This window comes from Prosopis cineraria, unplaced genomic scaffold (assembly GCF_029017545.1).
Source record: "Prosopis cineraria cultivar Desert tree isolate PC_DT_omini unplaced genomic scaffold, ASM2901754v1 PC12, whole genome shotgun sequence".
In the NCBI taxonomy this organism is placed as follows: domain Eukaryota; kingdom Viridiplantae; phylum Streptophyta; class Magnoliopsida; order Fabales; family Fabaceae; genus Prosopis; species Prosopis cineraria.
The window spans coordinates 41,110,393-41,128,501 of NW_026555343.1; the positions used below are offsets into that span (position 1 = coordinate 41,110,393).

At 34.6% G+C, this 18,109-nt stretch overlaps 3 protein-coding genes across 5 annotated transcripts; 2 read left to right on the forward strand and 1 right to left on the reverse strand.

Annotated features, from left to right (window-relative positions):
• The first annotated feature begins 326 nt into the window (after window positions 1-326).
• Window positions 327-9,456, forward strand: LOC129288388 (AT-rich interactive domain-containing protein 4-like). Of its 3 annotated transcripts, none has more exons than XM_054924925.1 (15): window positions 327-902; window positions 990-1,190; window positions 1,819-1,872; window positions 2,023-2,111; window positions 2,613-2,886; window positions 3,046-3,102; window positions 3,434-3,465; window positions 4,195-4,330; window positions 4,667-4,837; window positions 6,066-6,701; window positions 7,122-7,259; window positions 7,347-7,445; window positions 8,375-8,475; window positions 8,721-8,811; window positions 8,936-9,456. In XM_054924925.1, the coding sequence occupies exons 1-15, from the start codon at window positions 750-752 to the stop codon at window positions 9,059-9,061; spliced, it is 2,358 nt and encodes a 785-aa protein (XP_054780900.1). In that variant the 5' UTR covers window positions 327-749; the 3' UTR covers window positions 9,062-9,456. The 3 variants fall into 3 exon arrangements, with proteins under 3 accessions (XP_054780900.1, XP_054780902.1, XP_054780901.1); XM_054924927.1 differs by having other exon boundaries at window positions 1,092-1,190; XM_054924926.1 differs by having other exon boundaries at window positions 328-902; window positions 1,002-1,190.
• Window positions 9,457-12,821: 3,365 nt separating this feature from the next.
• On the forward strand, window positions 12,822-13,546 carry LOC129287719 (protein SENESCENCE-ASSOCIATED GENE 21, mitochondrial-like). The gene is made up of 2 exons (XM_054923944.1): window positions 12,822-12,877; window positions 12,996-13,546. Exons 1-2 carry the CDS (start codon window positions 12,837-12,839, stop codon window positions 13,246-13,248), a joined length of 294 nt encoding a protein of 97 aa, XP_054779919.1. The 5' UTR covers window positions 12,822-12,836; the 3' UTR covers window positions 13,249-13,546.
• Window positions 13,547-14,752: 1,206 nt separating this feature from the next.
• On the reverse strand, window positions 14,753-15,765 carry LOC129287817 (protein LURP-one-related 11-like). Its single transcript, XM_054924065.1, has 3 exons — window positions 15,534-15,765; window positions 15,111-15,347; window positions 14,753-14,957 (listed from the first exon to the last, which is right to left on the reverse strand). The coding sequence occupies exons 1-3, from the start codon at window positions 15,684-15,686 to the stop codon at window positions 14,823-14,825; spliced, it is 525 nt and encodes a 174-aa protein (XP_054780040.1). The 5' UTR covers window positions 15,687-15,765; the 3' UTR covers window positions 14,753-14,822.
• Between the last annotated feature and the right edge of the window lie 2,344 nt (window positions 15,766-18,109).

Here is an 18,109-nt window from a genome sequence, read left to right on the forward strand (position 1 = left end):
GAACTCCCTGTCTCAGAAATGGAAGCTTAATTGGCCCCATATCACATGCTGAATTTATCAGGAAAATTTAAATCTTAAATATAAACAAATCTCAATCTTGAAAGAGAGATGTGATAAAGTGAAAAACTGAAAATAGGGCGATGAAACTTCCGCATGAAATAACAGTCTAGTCTCAAGTTTTATTCGCGTGCAAATCCCGAGTCATCAGTTGACATTGGAATCGAACTAGTGAAACAATCCGATTCAAAACAAAAAGCCTGATCAACCAAAATAAAAAAAACAAAAAGATATTGAGAAAGATGAATAGATATGAATGTGACGGCGATGTAAAGATTCATCCTGTGTTGGGCTCAATTGAGCCCGAAAAACATCAATCAATGAAAAACTTAATAAAATACAAAAAAATTCTACTACGACGACGCGTTTAGAGTGCAGAGGAGCTGAGGAAGATGTGCCTTTTGTTTTGTTCATCTTCTTCCTTTTTCTCCGATCCTGTTCTTCCTCCATCCTGTTAGTTAGGGTTTGCAGAGTTGCAATTTCCCTTTGAGTTGTGCACGCTCACTGTTCCCACTTCCCAATATCAGGCCCCTATGATGAGATGCTCCGTTGTTTAGACTGGTATTTGATTTGTTTCGACGGGACATTGGAATCTTGAAGTACTTCCGTATTCTGTGGTTTGGGTAATTCGCCAAATCGAAGATTGCAACCGTCTGGCTTTTGTTCCTCTGGTGGCTGGTGCTGCTGCTTGAATGATGTTTCACCCTGGAGGAATTCCTAAACAAACTTGTAGTCTACTTGCTGTCACATGTGGCAAAAGCGTTGAGCATGAGTTCGAGAAGAAACCCACTAAGAATCAGCTCAAATATCCTTTTCCCGAGTTAACTTCTTCAGGGCGTCTGGAGGTGCCAAATTTCTCTATCTCCTTTCAATTATGGGTTACAAATTTATGTTTTGCATTAGTTTTGGTTGTTTCTTTAACATATGGTTAGCCTTTAATGCAGATTCAAACTCTAAAAAATCCAGAAAAAGAACAGTTTCGAAAAGTTCTCGAGTCTTATCAACCAAATTTTGTATATTTGCAAGGAGAACAGCTTGCTAATGGTGAAGTTGGTTCTTTGGTCTGGCAAGGCGAAGAATTGGCCACCTCTGAAGCTATATTAGAGCTCTTTGATCCCACATTGCCAACAGCTGTATGTATTCTCAAATTAAAACCAAGTAAATTCTTTGTTCTTTTCATGTAATTCTTGCCGACTGGGCATGGGTTTGGACTTTGGACATATGATGAAAAGCAAAAGGGGGAGCATGTAAAATTGCTATTTTATATATTGCAAATTGTTAACATGCCAATGCGAACTTCTCAATCTTCTATGTCAAATGGGAGTATTAATTACCATAGCTTGTGGTCAAAAGGAAGAAACAATAGGAATTTCATTGTCACAGAATATGAAGATCATAGGAAACCTTAGATTACCTTGATCAGTTGTCCTGCATAGTAATTTGTAATAATGTGAAAATTGAACCATGGAAGAAACTAGGAAAGGTTGGTGGTGGAATGAATTATTAGATGATAAATTTAGGGAAACTATGGTTAGAAGATTTTGTGATCTTTAGACATATTGCTCAAGATACTAGCTCATGTTGATGGCATTGTCATGGTCTAATGTTGCCCCCTTACTTCTTCACTGTTTAAATGTATATAATCTATTCTTTTATGTAAAGTAATAATGCTATTATAAAAGGACGTCCTTGAACTGGCAAAGCTGGTGGTATTCAAATTGATGTATTTTTTTGCCCAAAAAAAAAAAAAAAATTCTGCAGGTGTACTTGGAAATCCCAAATGGGGAAAAATTGGCAGAAGCTCTTCATCTTAAGGTACTTATGTTGCTGGGCAGCAATGCCAACAACTTCCAAAACTAATATCATTTGATGGTTAAACTACTTGGGTTTTGCGGTTTTTGGAATCCCTTGCATTTTGAGAATTTCAGGGGGAAAGAAAATTCATTTTGGACATTGATCTTGCAGGGAGTTGCATATGTGATTTATTGGAAAAATGCTTTTTCTTGTTATGCTGCTTGCCATTTTCGTCAAGCATTTCTTTCAGTGGTGCAGAGGTATGTTACCATTTATCAAGTAAGCAAGTATTTGGTTGGTTCCATTTTCAATGACTATATATGACAAAGTCTTATGTCACTACAATGGATGCTTGTGGGAATTGATCAATTGATAGGCACAGACTTCGAGAACACATATACATATTTGATGGTGCTTTCATTTAGCTATCCATCTATAAAAGGAATATTTAACTCTCGAATATGTGGAGTGTAAACTTCTGCATTCAGTGTTTGCTGACATTCAATGCATACATATTTAGTTTTACATGTTTAATATATCAGTTGTTTTGATTGTATCATGGAATGGTCAGAACTTGTGAAGATGTTAATTATTTCTGTGTCTGAGAAGGCAAAGCAAGAAGTCTAGTTGGCTTCATATATGCATGCATGCGTGTATTTATGTTTGTGTGTGCGCATTCCACTTTTCACCTGACATGAGTGGGTTTGTTAAGAAATTTAAGACTTGACTTATATTTCATGTTTTTAATGACATAATTGCAGCTCTTCTACGCATACGTGGGATGCCTTTCATCTTGCCCGTGCTTCTTTTGAGTTTTACTGTGTTCAAAACAATCAAGTCCTTCCCGGTGAGAAACATGATTCTAGTGACAATGTAGGGCCACACCTTCTTGGAGACTGTCTTCAGATCAATGTTGACCCTCCTGAGGTGTGTGAAGATGATGAGGAAAGTTCCTCAGGCAGTCTTCCTGCTATAAAGATACATGATGATGAAGTGAACTTGAGATTTCTCATCTGTGGTGCGCCTTCCATTGTGGTAAGCATTTGTTGAATACTACATCATGATATATATGCGCTATAGCCTTGTATAAGCTTACTTGTTTATGCTTACATGATGTGAATTTATATGCTAGATGCACATGATTTCCCCCCAATTACTCATGCGCTTTCCCCTCTTCTCCTTTTGTTTTCCCAGGATGAGTCACTGTTGAGATCATTGGAGGATGGACTCAAATCACTCTTAATCATTGAAGTATGATCAATTATTTCTCGTATATTCTCATCAAATTTTTCTATTTTTTTATACATGAACATGATTTATTTGGCACTTATTGCATTCATTTTAGTGAAAGCCCTGGGATCATTATTTTTACATGCAGGGAATCATTTCTTATCCTAAAGTTGGGTTCCATGATTTATTCATTATTCAACATAGTGGTCTCTCAGTAGAGGCATTTTAAAGATCCTTGCTAATTACCTCTGATCATTCTAGTTGCCTCTATTTGTTATTTTGTTTTATAGCTACTTGTCAAAATTTTTCCTTAAGCAGGCAGCTTTTTCATGGTCTTCTTTAATCTTTTCAGATACGGGGGAGCAAGCTCCATGGCAAGTTTAGGTATGTTAATATCATGTATATGCCTACTAACTACACATTGGATGATTTCCAATATGTTAGAATTTAGATCTTTTCTTTTCTTTTCTTTTTTTTTGGGGGGGGGGGCTAGAGTAGGGGTTTAATTACCAGTCTCCCTTGCGCAAAAATTTAACCCCCTCCCCCCAATTTTTACTTTTAAACCCCCATATGCTTACCAAGATGCCAGTGAAGAGGGCTTAGCATATGATTTTTAGCCTTAGAAAGATAGGTAGATGATACATCTAGGGAGCTGGTTGTTGATAGAGCACAATAGTGTTGTCCGATATATGTAGCTAATCTCACTTAGTGAGAAAAGGCTTCTTGTTGTTGAAACCCCCATAACTTTCAAATTGATGCTATTGCTACCTAGGCATTAGTCCCCTCTGTCAGTATGCCCTAATATGACATTGTCATTACTGATGTGGATTGTGCCATGCCATATCCACTTCAGCAGAAAGATTATTGCATTATCAGCCAAAGTTTCTGATGTAGAGGTGGCATCATGCTCGGTCAATTTGAAATCACTAGGGCAGCAACTTTGATATTGGGACTGGGGCAATATAATTAAACTCTTACGAAACTAAATTGACCAATAGGGTAACAAGCCTTTTTCTTTTTTAAAAATATTTTTGCTGTGTTTTTGAGAGATTGTTGGTCATTGGTGAGCATTGACATCCGGTAATATATCAAGGCCCTTTTCCCCTGTCACAGTGCTCCCCCACCACCTCTTCAAGCAGCCACTTTTTCTCGAGGAGTTGTTACCATGCGATGTGATATATCAACCTGTAGTTCAGCCCATATCTCACTTCTGGTGTCTGGTAGTGCTCAAACGTGCTTCAATGATCAGGTAATTTCCAAGTATTGTGGTGATTGTTGAAGTTGCATTACTGAAGCTAGAAATGTGTTAAACATCAATCTTACATAACCAAGATTTTTTCAAGCGCAGTGTGCTTAGGGAGGTAATTCTTATTTTTCTCTGGGAAAATATTAAATTTTAATTTTGGATTGAAAATTGTTCTCAGACAATTTCCCTTTTTGTATAACCTGTCTAAATCAACCATTTCTTTATATCAAATGCGCAGTTCAAAATCATGGTATAAGGTAGTTCTAGACATGAAGTGTGCAAGTAAAGTTGGCTAACTAAAACTTTGAAATTCTTATTCCCTGACCTTTCTGTTTATAGTTATTGGAGAATCATATAAAAAATGAGATAATTGAGAAGAATCAACTAGTTCATGCCCAAATTGATGAGGGAAACAAACAGCATGTCTCTGAACCTCGTAGATCTGCCTCAATTGCTTGTGGAGCAGCTGTATTTGAAGTTTGCTTGAAGCTTCCTCTATGGGCTTCGCAGGTTTTATTCATTACTATATTTTTCACTCTCTTTATCTCAAAACTTTACGTGGGTGCTTTTTTTAAATTTATTAGCGTTGAATAAGATACACTTTCTTGCTAGTTTCTTACTAGGTCCTCATTAAGGTTCTGGTTCTATATCTAATATAGTGGTGGTAATTGTGCATCAGCACAGCATGTATTTGCTCACTTGCTTTGGGAGCTTAAGTATTTGAGAAGTGGTCCTCTAATTTTGGTAGGTTTCTGTGCAAAAATGAAATCTGGAACATGAATGTATTCTTCCCATCTATCAGATCACCCTTCTTACAATGCTACTGACGTCAAGTTCTCCGTTAGGATTGATTACATTAATCGTACTACCTCTGGACCTTTACCTCTTATGTTAATCACCCTCACATGAATTTAAAAGACAAAAAATTGCTTTTCTGCCCCATCTCTGTATTTGCTTTCACTGAATGGCAATTTGATTCATTTGGTCGAGTTTTTTGCCATGCTGAATGAGTGAATAGTTGTTTAATATATTCAGTTTTGCACGCCAATTAGGTATCTAGGTTCTGCACCATTACTTGATGTAAATGTGGATATTCCATTTTTCAATTTATATGAAATTGAGTTCTGAAATTTTGACACCTAAATGATGATACAAAGGTCCTGCATGCAAAAATGGAACAACAGCAATATGTTCTCACATCATTGAATTTTGCTCTTCTTTACTAGCTAAAGCTAAATGTTACAAATAATAGACTAACCAAAGTGGAAGATGCTGATATGATATGTTAAAATTTAGTTGGGGAAATCATATTAGGAAGCTAACTTCTAGGCTGGTAGTATAAATGTGCTTCTGCTTTCTCTATCATCAACCTTGCCCCTTTCAAATGAGAAGTGCTGTAGTATTTAAATGGGCTGATAATTGATATCACTCAATCATTTGACTGACTATCAATCTGGGTCTTCCTAAATCCTTGCATCAATCTATCTACTGCCTTCCTCATAAAATGTATTTTTAATGGGAACTTTAGAGTTCAATATGGTAAGTTCTTGCATTGCTGAAAATGAACAATTATTGGCTGGTTGGGAAGAGTTTTGCCTCACAAGTAGCTGGAGATTCAGTTCAATGTAGCGTTAAAGTTCATGTACTATAAGAATTGGGGCTTAATTGCACTGAAAATGGGCTGTCTTCTCTTTATTTATCATGTATTCTGCTGATAATTTCTTGACTCAACCTTCAGGTTTTGCGACAGCTAGCTCCAAATGTTACTTATCGAAGTTTAGTTGTACTTGGGATTGCTAGCATTCAGGGGTTGCCTATTGCTTCATTTGGGGAAGATGATGCTGAGCGCCTTCTTTTCTTTTATCAAAGTCAAGGGAAAGATAGTGGTGGAGGCAAAATCATTTTCAGCAGCCCCCCTGGTTGGTTGAAACCACCCCCTCCTACTAGAAAAAGGTATGAGCCAAGTCAAGAGGCAAGCCCTGGCCTTCAAGATGGTGTTTTAACTGGGCAAAGTACTATTCAAAGAATAGATGAAGAGGAAAAGGATACAAGAATGGTGAATGGAATTGGCACATCCTTAACTCCAGCTAGGCAGAGATTAAAAGTGTCTGCAATGAGGCCCATCCCTCATGTTCATCGCCATAGAATGACACTCTTTTCTGGACCTTCTGAGACAGATGGTTATGATGGTGCCCAAGTTGAAGCTAGTTTACCAGTTGTTGTCCCTGCAAAGCGCAGTACTACTGGTTCAAGTTCTGCAACACAGAGAAGGTCATTTTCAGGCTCAGCTCAGTCTAAACAGATTATTTCCTTGAACCCACTGCCCTTGAAAAAACATGGTTGTGGCAGAGGCCCGATCCAAACTTGCTCTGAGGTGAGTTCTTTGATTGTTTCCTGTGATACAACTTTTTGTGTGGGTACACTATTTCATTTAGCAATCTAATACTTTGGCATTGGGTGAGACTTGGATGAAAGGTAATACACTGATGGAGACTTTCTTAATGCTTGTGATTGGTTATTCAAAGAGATAGCATGGTAAAGTGTGAGTTGCATTATATTCTTCAGTGAGCCCCCTAATGTGGAAATAGGGGAAGAATTGAGGCTGTATCTGAAGTAGAACTTGATTGAGTGCATACCATGTGAGGTTAAATTTTGATAAGTCACACACTTCCATCACTTTGCAGTGAAAAAGAATTTTAAATTAAACCAGTTGGCTGTATTCAGATCTTTTTATGATATAATTATTTATCAAGAAACTTCTACTGGATTTCTATTAAGTCACTGTTCTTCATAGGAGGAATTTTTGAAAGATGTCATGGAGTTTCTAATGCTTCGAGGACATAGTCGATTAATCCCTCAAGGAGGGCTTGCTGAGTTTCCTGATGCCATACTCAATGGGAAACGACTTGATCTCTACAACTTGTATAAAGAGGTGAGCAATTGGGGTTTTCACTTTTGATGATGATTGTGCTCAGCAAATTTGGGGAGTATGTTGATAAATTTGTTTGTTGTTTCTTAGGTGGTTACCAGGGGAGGATTCCATGTTGGCAATGGCATCAATTGGAAAGGGCAAATCTTCTCAAAGATGCGCAATTACACAACCACCAATAGAATGACTGTATGTTTGATGCCTTGCCTCTTTCTCATTGTTTTTTCTTTTTGTGAGATTAATTTGTCAGTATGCACTCTTCACTGGATACTGGGGGCAATAGGCAATGGCAGTGCCGGTATAACCAGATCTATCAGTATGTTACCATTTTGTGTCCGAAGTTGGCCCATTTTTGTGCCCTACCAAGGAAAAGACATTGTGTTGAATTGATGCATTATGAAAAGGAAAAAAAAAAAGGCTTTTGAATTAACATACGATGTAATAGTAATTTGGAATTTAGGGTTTGTAATTTAGAATAAATGGTTTATTAATTTTAGATTTAGTTGTTTGATAAAAAGTACAAAACTTTTAGCCAACCGTAGGATTAATATATAATTCCTTTGTTGACTTATATATTTTTAATCTTAATTTTATTATCTATTAATGCAAATAAATCCCAGGCTTTGAAAACTAGAAATTAAATTCACAATTCAGGAAGCAGGTCCTTTATCTACTTTTATCTTAATGGGTTTAACTTCTTTGCCACCTTTAACTTCCTGAAATCAATGTGACAAGCTTCCACCTCCCTCTCATTTTTGGTGTCAGTTTGGCCAATTTAGGGTGTTGTAGGGGAGTCTAAAGTGGCTTTTGATACGTTGGCCCAAAATAAAAATGTGGCTCGAGATAACATGGTTGATGGAAAATAGACAGAAGGACTTATATCTTGAAGTGTGAAATTTGGGGACCTCATTTCTGATTTTGAAAGTTAAGTGCTATTTGCGAATCACCTAAAATTCAAGAGGGCTTCTTGCATATTGATTAAAAAGCTTTGGTAATGGTTCCAGAAACTAGTTGAGAATCCATGTGATGATCTATCTAATGGTTTTTTGTTTTCGATGTTAACTAGCTATAACACGCAACAGCTAAGATTATCTGTATAATTTATCTTGGTTTTTCAGGGCGTTGGAAATACACTCAAAAGGCATTATGAAACTTACCTTCTCGAATATGAGTTAGCTCATGATGATGTTGATGGGGAGTGCTGCTTGTTGTGTCACAGGTTTTTGTTCTCCCTTTTCCTGACTGTATTCAGATATGCTATTGCTTTTCGCGATCACATGCAGATTCTTTTCTCTTAAAACCCCCTTCCATGAAAAGTGCTGAAGTTGTAGATTTTCATCTAATTTATTCTTGGCTCATGACCGTAACCAGAGATGTTGCTGTTATTGAAAATTGTGTACAATTAGTAGCAGCTATTCGCATTTTGTGTAAATCTTTGCTTACAACTTTTGAACTGTTCAACAGTAGTGCTGCCGGGGATTGGGTGAATTGTGGCATATGTGGCGAGTGGGCCCACTTTGGCTGTGACAGACGTCAAGGTCTTGGTGCATTTAAGGTACTGCCCCAATCTTTGTTGCCAATGAATAGTCTAATGCTATCTTGTGTGAGGGAAATTGAATTTCATTACCTTTTCTTCGTGTCGAGGATTCACCATATTATTTCATTCACAACTTGTGCAGGATTATGCAAAAACAGATGGTCTAGAATATATTTGTCCTCATTGTAGCATTACAAATTTCAAGAAGAAACCCTCAGGTGTTGCTAATGGGTTTTCTCAGGGGTCAATGGCATCAAAACTCCTTTGATATAGTTCGGTCTCTCCCTTCCTCCATTAACAAGCCATGCTAGTTCCTTCTTGTGTTGGAATCATCTGTAACCATTATGTTCTATATAGATTATAGGATTTTAGGGGCAAAAGTGAGAATTAGGTCTTAATTCTTAAGAAATACTGATTTCACTAGGAATAGGCTCTCCTCCCCCTCCCACATCCCTACCTCCAATCATTATTGTTATTTTTTGGTCCTTAGATTTGAAGTTCATATTATTGAACTTCAACGGCTTTTGCATCCCATCAAGGGCTCCAATATGATTAAGGACATGAGGTCTCTGTTCGCGGATTTGCTGACATTTTGTAATATAATCATGTAACGAATGACAAGTCTTATTCTACTTTATAACAGACTTGTGCATATTCAGTATATATCTTGGGATTGTTGGTGTTTTAAGCAACCTTGTTAAGTTGAATTGTAGTCTATAAAATTCAAAAACTTGGTCCGCTTGGTTCCTAAATTTGCAGGAGTTTCCCTAAAAATAGCTGAACGGCACTAGTAAGGCTTGAAACCTCTTGTCAAAAGCAAAACTTAACTGACGATTTTGAAATAGCGGTTAGTGTATGAAATCGTCACAATCAACCTTATAATTTGTTACTCCAAATGCACATACCAGAATTTAAATATCCATATGCTATATTTAAATGGATGAAGCGTAAGGGCAAATGTTTGATCATTACAGGGAAACCAACTATACAATTAAATAGAGAAAGCACTCTGCTTGGTATAAGTTTCATCAATCGACTTGGACACATGAGAAAGCTGTTTCTGTAAAGTGTGAACAAATGCAGCAAAATGGCTATTTCAATGGTCTATAAACCAAGTTCTTCTTCTTACACTTGGAGCAGTATTTGCAAAATTTGGGAAAATTTTATGTCTCAAGTCGGTTGGAGAGTGGGTAAGGGTAACCAAATATCCTTTTGGTATGACAAATGGGCTCCTCTTCCTGAACCTCTTGTTAAATATGCTCTCCCTAGTGTTGAATCTATTCTTCACGCCAAAATCTCTGATTTATGCACACCTTCAGAAAGATGAAATTTCAACCTTCTTAATCGTCATCTTCACCCTGATGTGATTAATCAAATTGCTCTTGTTCAACCTCCTAACCCTCATGGTGCTAATGATGCCCTTTGTTAGAGATCTTCCTCTGATGGAAATTTCTTAAAAATCTGCCTATAAAAAGCTAGAAGCCCATAACGAACAAAATAATTCTAATATTTGGTCTAAAATTTGGAAGCGGCCTACATATGAAAAAAATCAAGTGTTTCTTATGGAGAGCGGCTTGGGATCGCCTATAGAGTAATTTTACAACTGATGAAGGGCACAACCCAATACAACGAAACTGTACCTTTGGTTGTAACTCTCCTGACTCTTCAATTCACATCTTACATGATTGCAAGGAAGCGCGGGAGGTTTGGCTAAAGCTAGTCAATCCTTCCAAGCTAAATAATTTTTTCTCTCTTAACGTGCAGGACTGGATAGTTTGGAATGCTAGAAATGAAGCAGGGAGTACTAGCATAAGAAAAATTAATTGGCAGAAGCTCTTTGCTCATGTCTGTTGGAACATATGGAAAGCGAGATGCAAGAGATTATATTCTGAAGATGACAATCAAGACAAAGATATAGCTTTTTCTTGTACCCAACAAATCATAAATGATATGTGGCTTCTATCAAGAGTGGATATTTTGAATGACAACAGACTTAGATCCGAGTCTAAATGGCATCCTCCGAAGGAAGGATGGGCTAGGCTTGATGTTGACGGTTCTGTTAACTCACTCGGTGCTGCAACTTGTGGTGGAGTCATCTGCGATGAAAAAGGAAATTGGATTATCGGTTTCTCTAAATTTCTTGGATATCAACCCTGTACTGCAGCTGAATTATCAGGCATTTTAGAAGGTCTTCAGATTGGTAGGAATGCTAACCTTACCAAGATTAACTTATACATTGACTTTATGGAAGCCCTATCTCTTATTCAACATAATTTCTCTGATAGCCATCCTCTTGCGGCAACCATCAAGAAAATAAGGGAGCTTATTATGAGAAATTGGACGGTTACTTTTGACCATGTTTTCAGAGAGGTAAACAATTGTGCTGATTTGCTCGCACGGGAATCTTCGCATGACCACTATGATTTCTCTATCTATAATGTTCCGCCTATGAGATGTAGGAACATTTTAGACTCTGATATGTCCTGACCTCTGTAACCCTTACACGGTTTTGTCCGTGTAAACATAATTTCAGATGAGAACCCAATTTTGGGCTTTAAAGCTGTAAAGCGTTAATACTTTTTTAAAGATATTTGAACTGTGGCTTTATTGTATGGGTATCTCATAGAGGAGTCTCTACAATCAACTTTCTCCTTCCAATTGGATTAAGAATATGTTCTAATTAAAGCATGCAAAACATTCTCACTGTGTACTGTAGAATATATGGAAGATGAAAGTGTTTAATGATTAATGATATAATCAATATGACAATTTTGCATTTCATCACCCATTCGTATCTTGAAAAATTCCCCACGTTTCGGCAAAACATGCAATATGTTTGTGACAGAATTATCAATGGTTAATTAATTGATTATGGCATCAAATGCCTTGAAGAAAGCAAAGAATAAAGCTAGTACAAATTTTGCCCACGTTAATATGATTTGAACAAAGAATAACAAGCTAAGTGTCTTTTTTTCTTTTCTTTTTTTAAAAAAGGAATAACACTGTCCATTTTCTTATTCTTTAATCTCTTTTGGTTAATTTACAGCAACAAGTGGCTTTTTTTTTCTCCCTCCTTTCGTTTTTTTGCCTCTTATACACAATTGGGCATTATTTTGTGTGGACATGTATTGCTTAATAGGGGGGGGGTGTGTGTGTGTAATTTAGAAAAAAATTGATATGAGTTTTTAAATGCTTATTTAATTTATGTTTTTAGAAAATGTCAAATTTCGCCAAAATTTTGATAGTATTTTATGTTTTTTGGAGTCACATTTAGTTAAAATACCATTAAAAATTTCACTAGACTCTTTAACGTTAGAAGAGAGAATTTTTATATGCAATTATTTGATATTCAATACTATATATAATGTTTGATTCGAGTAAATGAGAGGCATCTGTCCAAAAACCGTGCATGCTTTGCTTTATTCCTGAGAGGAAAAAAATTTGAGCGAGGAACAAGGAAGCCCTTCTTCCGGGTTATATATTTATAAATGCTAAGATGTGGAGGTCTCTTAGTTTCATTAGTCAAGAGAATTTAATTTGTTTATCCTGGAATTTCAAATTCAAATCTAAAACAAGCAGTTGCGTTGAATAAATATACCAAAGGATATAATTGAAATACCCATGAGGCAGCTACTTCATGCACATAATACTCAATGTTTCCTAGCACACTGGTGATGAAATGAAAAAAATAATAACTGAGATGACAGAAATTCATTAACAATTTTTCTTTGGGAATTTTGATCAAGTTAATATTAATCATGCCTGCTTTAAAATACTCCCGCAGAAAAACCACATCCTTTTCGATTTCATTAAGCGCACAAACACAGAATGAAAGACCGACCAAATCTTGTATAGTTTGTATTAGAGAATCTGCCCAAAGACACATGATAATCTAATCAAAGTCTTGTCCAAAAAAATAATAATTTAATATATCTTATTAGCTCATGCTTTTACTGGAAACCTACATCGTGAGCTTATATATTTACAAACCCCATAAATTCTCTTCAACTTTCAATCTGTACATCGCTTCTTCCTTCACAGTAATGGCTAAGATTTCTGTCAACCCACTTCTCCTTCTCATCAGGTTATGTCTCCCACCCTGTAATCTTCTTCCGTAGCTTATTATCTATACCATAAAATATGTATGTTTGTGTATGTGTTCTTAATTAGTTTGTTATGATACGGAGTACTTGATGATGCAGCAAGCGATGTCACACAGTTGCGGCTGAGAGTGGAAGGTTGGGGACGGCTGAGACGGCGGCAAGGAAGGTGGAGGGACCACCAGATCAGTCAGTGAGTGGAACTGTTACGGTGAAAGAGAAAGTGTTTTGGATGAGAGATCCAAACACCGGAAACTGGATTCCTGAGAATCACTTCGGAGAAATTGATGTTGCTGAGCTGAGGAACAAGTATCTGTCCAACGCACATAAGCTTACTCAAACCAAACTTGATTAGCCTACCAGTACCTAACACACATGCACCTATCAAATATAATTATATATATATATATATATATAAATATATTATGTTGCGTTTCCCTTATAATTACCATTTTCATATCTATACACTTCCGCTTTGAGCAACTAGCCATCTGCATCATTGTTATCAGCAAAGTCCAAGACCAGATCATAAATGTAATAATCCAATCACATTATATATAAATTATTCCCTAGCAAATTGCAAATTTAATTTTCTCTTGCTAATTAACCGATCATTTGCGTAGCTAAGCTGCTACTTGTTTTTCCGATAAATTAAAGGAAAGCCCTTAAGGAGAAGGAATAGTATTGTATATAGGAAAGTCTTAGCTAGGTTTAGCACTGGCCAACAATCAAAAGGTTGGAAAGTAATTAAGAAAAGGAATAAGTGGAGAATATTTTGATTTTTTTGAATTAATTGTGTACACGTGTCCTCCTATTGAAATAAAAAAATCATTTACAAAACATAGAGTGTTAAATATGAGCATATTTTTTAATAGATATTTGAATGTTGATTCACACATTATGAAGGACTCCTTTATTCAGACACAATCATTGATAGTTAAATATGTAAATTTTAAATAAGTTTTGAGAATATTTTATGGAAGGTTTTAAATAGACTCAAAGCTTACTTTAAGATCTTCAAGACCTAATCTCTTAAACCTTTAAAAGCCTATATAATTCAAATATATAGACATTTAAAAAAACACTTAATGCTTGAATTTAAAAGAAAAAAAAAACTATATACATAAGTTCAGGCTTAGACATAAGTTATAAGCCCTTGTTTTAAATTTAAGTCTATTTGGTCAAAGTTTGACCTACATAGCCTGTTTCCATCCTGTTAGGAGAAGAAATAGAAAAAATTTAGCTAGGTTAAGCTATGACCCACAATCAAAAGGTTGAAAAGTAAGGAAAGGAATAAGTAGGGGAACATAAGTTTATAATAGGTATATAGTTATATATAGGGAAGGAAAACATGCAAGCAACAAGTAATAAGAGGAGTATAGGTGTTGGATGGTTCACCACTGTCCACTGAGAATGGAACCTCAAGAGACAGCCAAACGTTAGTATTCCATGAGACCTACAAGCCGGATCTTATACTCCTTCAAAGAACATCTTGCCTTGCCTTGCTGCTATATATATAGCATGCATCAATTGGCCGATTCCCAATTATATTGCTCAAGATTTTCTTTAAGTAATTAGAAACTTCTTTTCCATTCATCATTAAGTCTTTTTGATCTTGTCATAGTTTTCTAAACTGATGAGATGGCAAAGTTTTCTCTTTTAATTCCTTACTTTTGTTTGCTTCATATTAGAGAAGGCAGATATAGTTTTCTTTTTTGATCTTGTCCTTCATATAAATTAAAAATAATGGCAACCTTTGAGTAACAGACCTGTTGACTTCATCGTTTGCATGTTTTGATATCTCTAAAAGTCAAAACACAAATATATATTATATAGTAAAATTTTATTACGTTCTTGGATGTAAATTATATAAAGGGTTGATCTCCAGCTATAATGAAGTACAACTATATTAATTCTAACCACTAAACATTACATTTTAGAGTTGATGAGGCAGTAAGCAACAACAAGCCCCATAATAAGAGAAAGGTCTATATTTGGTTCCACTACCATTGACAAGACATCTTCTCCCAAATCTACTCCACAGCTTGCCTTCTTTCTTTTTAACTGCTCAGAAAGAAATATAAAAACATGTATATACATAAGTGTTAATTATGTTTTTTTTTTATATAAATTGATCATGATAGCTAGCTTATTTATAACCTACATAAGCTCAATATTAATTATATTTAGATATAAGCAGAATTTTTTATAATTTACCCAAGCAACTAGCCCTCCGAACTGATCTGAGATTTTGCAAAAAGATGACTTCCCAGTGCTGCTTTCAATTGTGTGAGAATATGGTTGATTCTTGTCCAGTCCAAGCATAACTTCGTATGTCGTCAAACCTTCTCTTTGAACCCTGCAGCCTAATTTTGATGATCTGACTCGAAAGTTTGGTTCTTTCTGATCATTATTGTATCTGTAGCCCTCCCAAACCCTTGTGAACTTATGCCTCTACCAAAAACAAAACACCATGAAATTTGAGTTTATTAGCTTTGACTCTAAGTATCATTTAGACATTTCGAATGCACACATATATAAAGTATGCATTTTGATTTTTGAGCGTCGATGTATGGAACACAAGCATATTAACTATACGTAGCATGAACATGTACAACCAAAATTATTATGAGATTGTACCTTTCTGAGTATGGTAAACAAGACATTGCCTTTTGGATCCATGAGAAAAACTTCATGTGCACACCTGATGTCATAATTGTCAACACGATACGCAATTTGGCCTTGGGAGTTAAACACAGTACAGCCATTTCCATTTAGGATCAGAGATTTCATCCATATGGTAAAAGTTTCTTGTTTGGAAGTGAAGTGGTGGCAAGTCCTCGTTGCAGAGGAATCAAAGGGATGAACATGAACTCTTGCCATGCCTCAATTTAAATTATCAGATCATATATATTGCCTTTATATATATATATATATATATATGCTGATCAGGTAGAGAGTCCCATATTGAATCATGTCTTAAATCAGTTTAAGATAATGCGAAACGGTCTTGTTATCTTTATCTATGGCAGCGGCCAACCATGGGAATTTGTCTTAAATGGGGTTATTTTATATTTTACATTATTGTCCTTTTTTATAAAGAAAATCAAAGAATAGCTTTAAAATTGAAAATCAGCTTTCATTAGATATATGATACTAATTTCTTGGAACTCTTAGCCTTATGTCATATTGGATGAGCATGAATTGCAGATAGATGATTCTTTGAATTATTTGTAAGATAGGGCTATGGTTTACTTTATACTAATTAATAGTGATAACAATATATTTTATGAAATCTGTTATGTTTATTTATTCTTCAGAGTCAAACTTTTTTTTAATTATATATATAATTGTAAGTATAAAGTATTGAATTGTGCAAATGAATCAACACAATATTTTATATAAAATTAAATTTTTATGAAAAATTATTTTGAAGTTCTCAAGTTCATTAAAATAAATAAACATATATAAAATAAATTGAGTGTAAGTTTTATTAAATTTCATAAATATTTAATAGTCAAGAAGACATCAAATTAAAGAAAAAAATTATCAAATTTTTAATTATAAATTATTTTTCGACCATCTCAATTGATTCAAAATTATAGTGATATATATTAATATATGTATACTAAAGTTAGGCCTAATAACTAATTGGTCAGTCTAGTTTTTCTCATCACCTTTAAAAAGTTTACAAGGATAAGTTTTGCTAAAATAAATTTATCTCTTTAATTTGTTATCAATGAATAAATATATGATGTTGATAAATTTTGAGAAATTGTCCCTTCTGTACGCACTCGGTCTGCATTATATGTGCATTTTTTTTCCCCTTTTGGAGAGGATAAAGTCAGATAGTTCCGTAAGACCAGATTCATGCACTTATGCTAAATGAAATGATACAGCAGGTATTGTGATATGCTAATTAATTATATTAATCAATTTGGTTTAGATTTGTTAGAGAGATCGATAAGCTTGTACTATGCTTTCTCTGCCGATAATTGAATATATCAATATCATTTAAAATTATAAACCATATCTTCATTTATCACGAGCTAATTATATCCAATGCCGATCCCAATAATTCTTTCTCATTAAAAAAAAAAGCTTAAGTTTAATTTCAACAAAAATGGTCACAAAAAAATCAATAATATAATGCAAATTAATTATTCTGGCTTATGACATACAATACAAGAGATCGATCATGACCGATCAACAATATTACTCGTGTGAAAGTGAAACTTACAGGTCTTTTCCTTTCTTCTAACATAAGATCCAATATTGTCTCTACACTCTTTCTCTTATATAGACAGATTGGTTATTTGTAATTAATGCGTTAAATAACCCTTTACTTATTTTCTTCATCTGATTTTGATGATTGGTTGAATTTATTTGATAGATTACACAGTTTTTATTCCTAATCTCAAGGCTCGAGCTTGGCACATGAGGTGGGAAAAGGAAATTTAAGATAGATAGGACATATCATATCTAATTTATTAAATATTCCATACATATCGGTTTAAAATTAAATCAAATGGAATGCTAAATCAATTTTTGTGAGAAATAATTGAACAACACAACTGGAAACCATAATTATATTTGCAACCCAATCTTTTTTTTTTTTTTTGCATTAATTATCATAACATCTCGTCTCCTACATGTTATGTTATATTAGCCTCTACATCTACAATCAACATACTCTTTTAGCCCCATTTATAAATTATTTTTAATATATTTCATTGGAATTAAGAAACATATTATAATTTATTAATTCTACATAAAAATTTAACAAGTTTTCAACTGTCCCTATCACATACACATTTTAATAATATATTTTTTCCACAAAGTACTTTTAATTGAGGGTAAAAGAAAAAATATTATTTAAAAATTAATAATATAACTTACAAATAGAACCAAAAAAACCTTTCTTTTTCAACCTTATAAATGGATCGGATGGATTACTTTCTCATAATCTTTAAATATGTTTCACACAGATTAAAAACTACAGTTAATTGATATCAATAAATGTGATTAAGATTTAAGTCTTTATAAAATATCCTTATTCATTATTTGACATGTGGTGGTCATAGATTTAATTATACTAACTTAATGAGGGTAAATTTTCTTAATAAGTGCAAGGGATAATAGATAGTTGTTTCTTATGTTTAGACAAAATTTAAAAAAAAAAAAAAGACTCTTATTTGTCGTATATATAGAGGTCT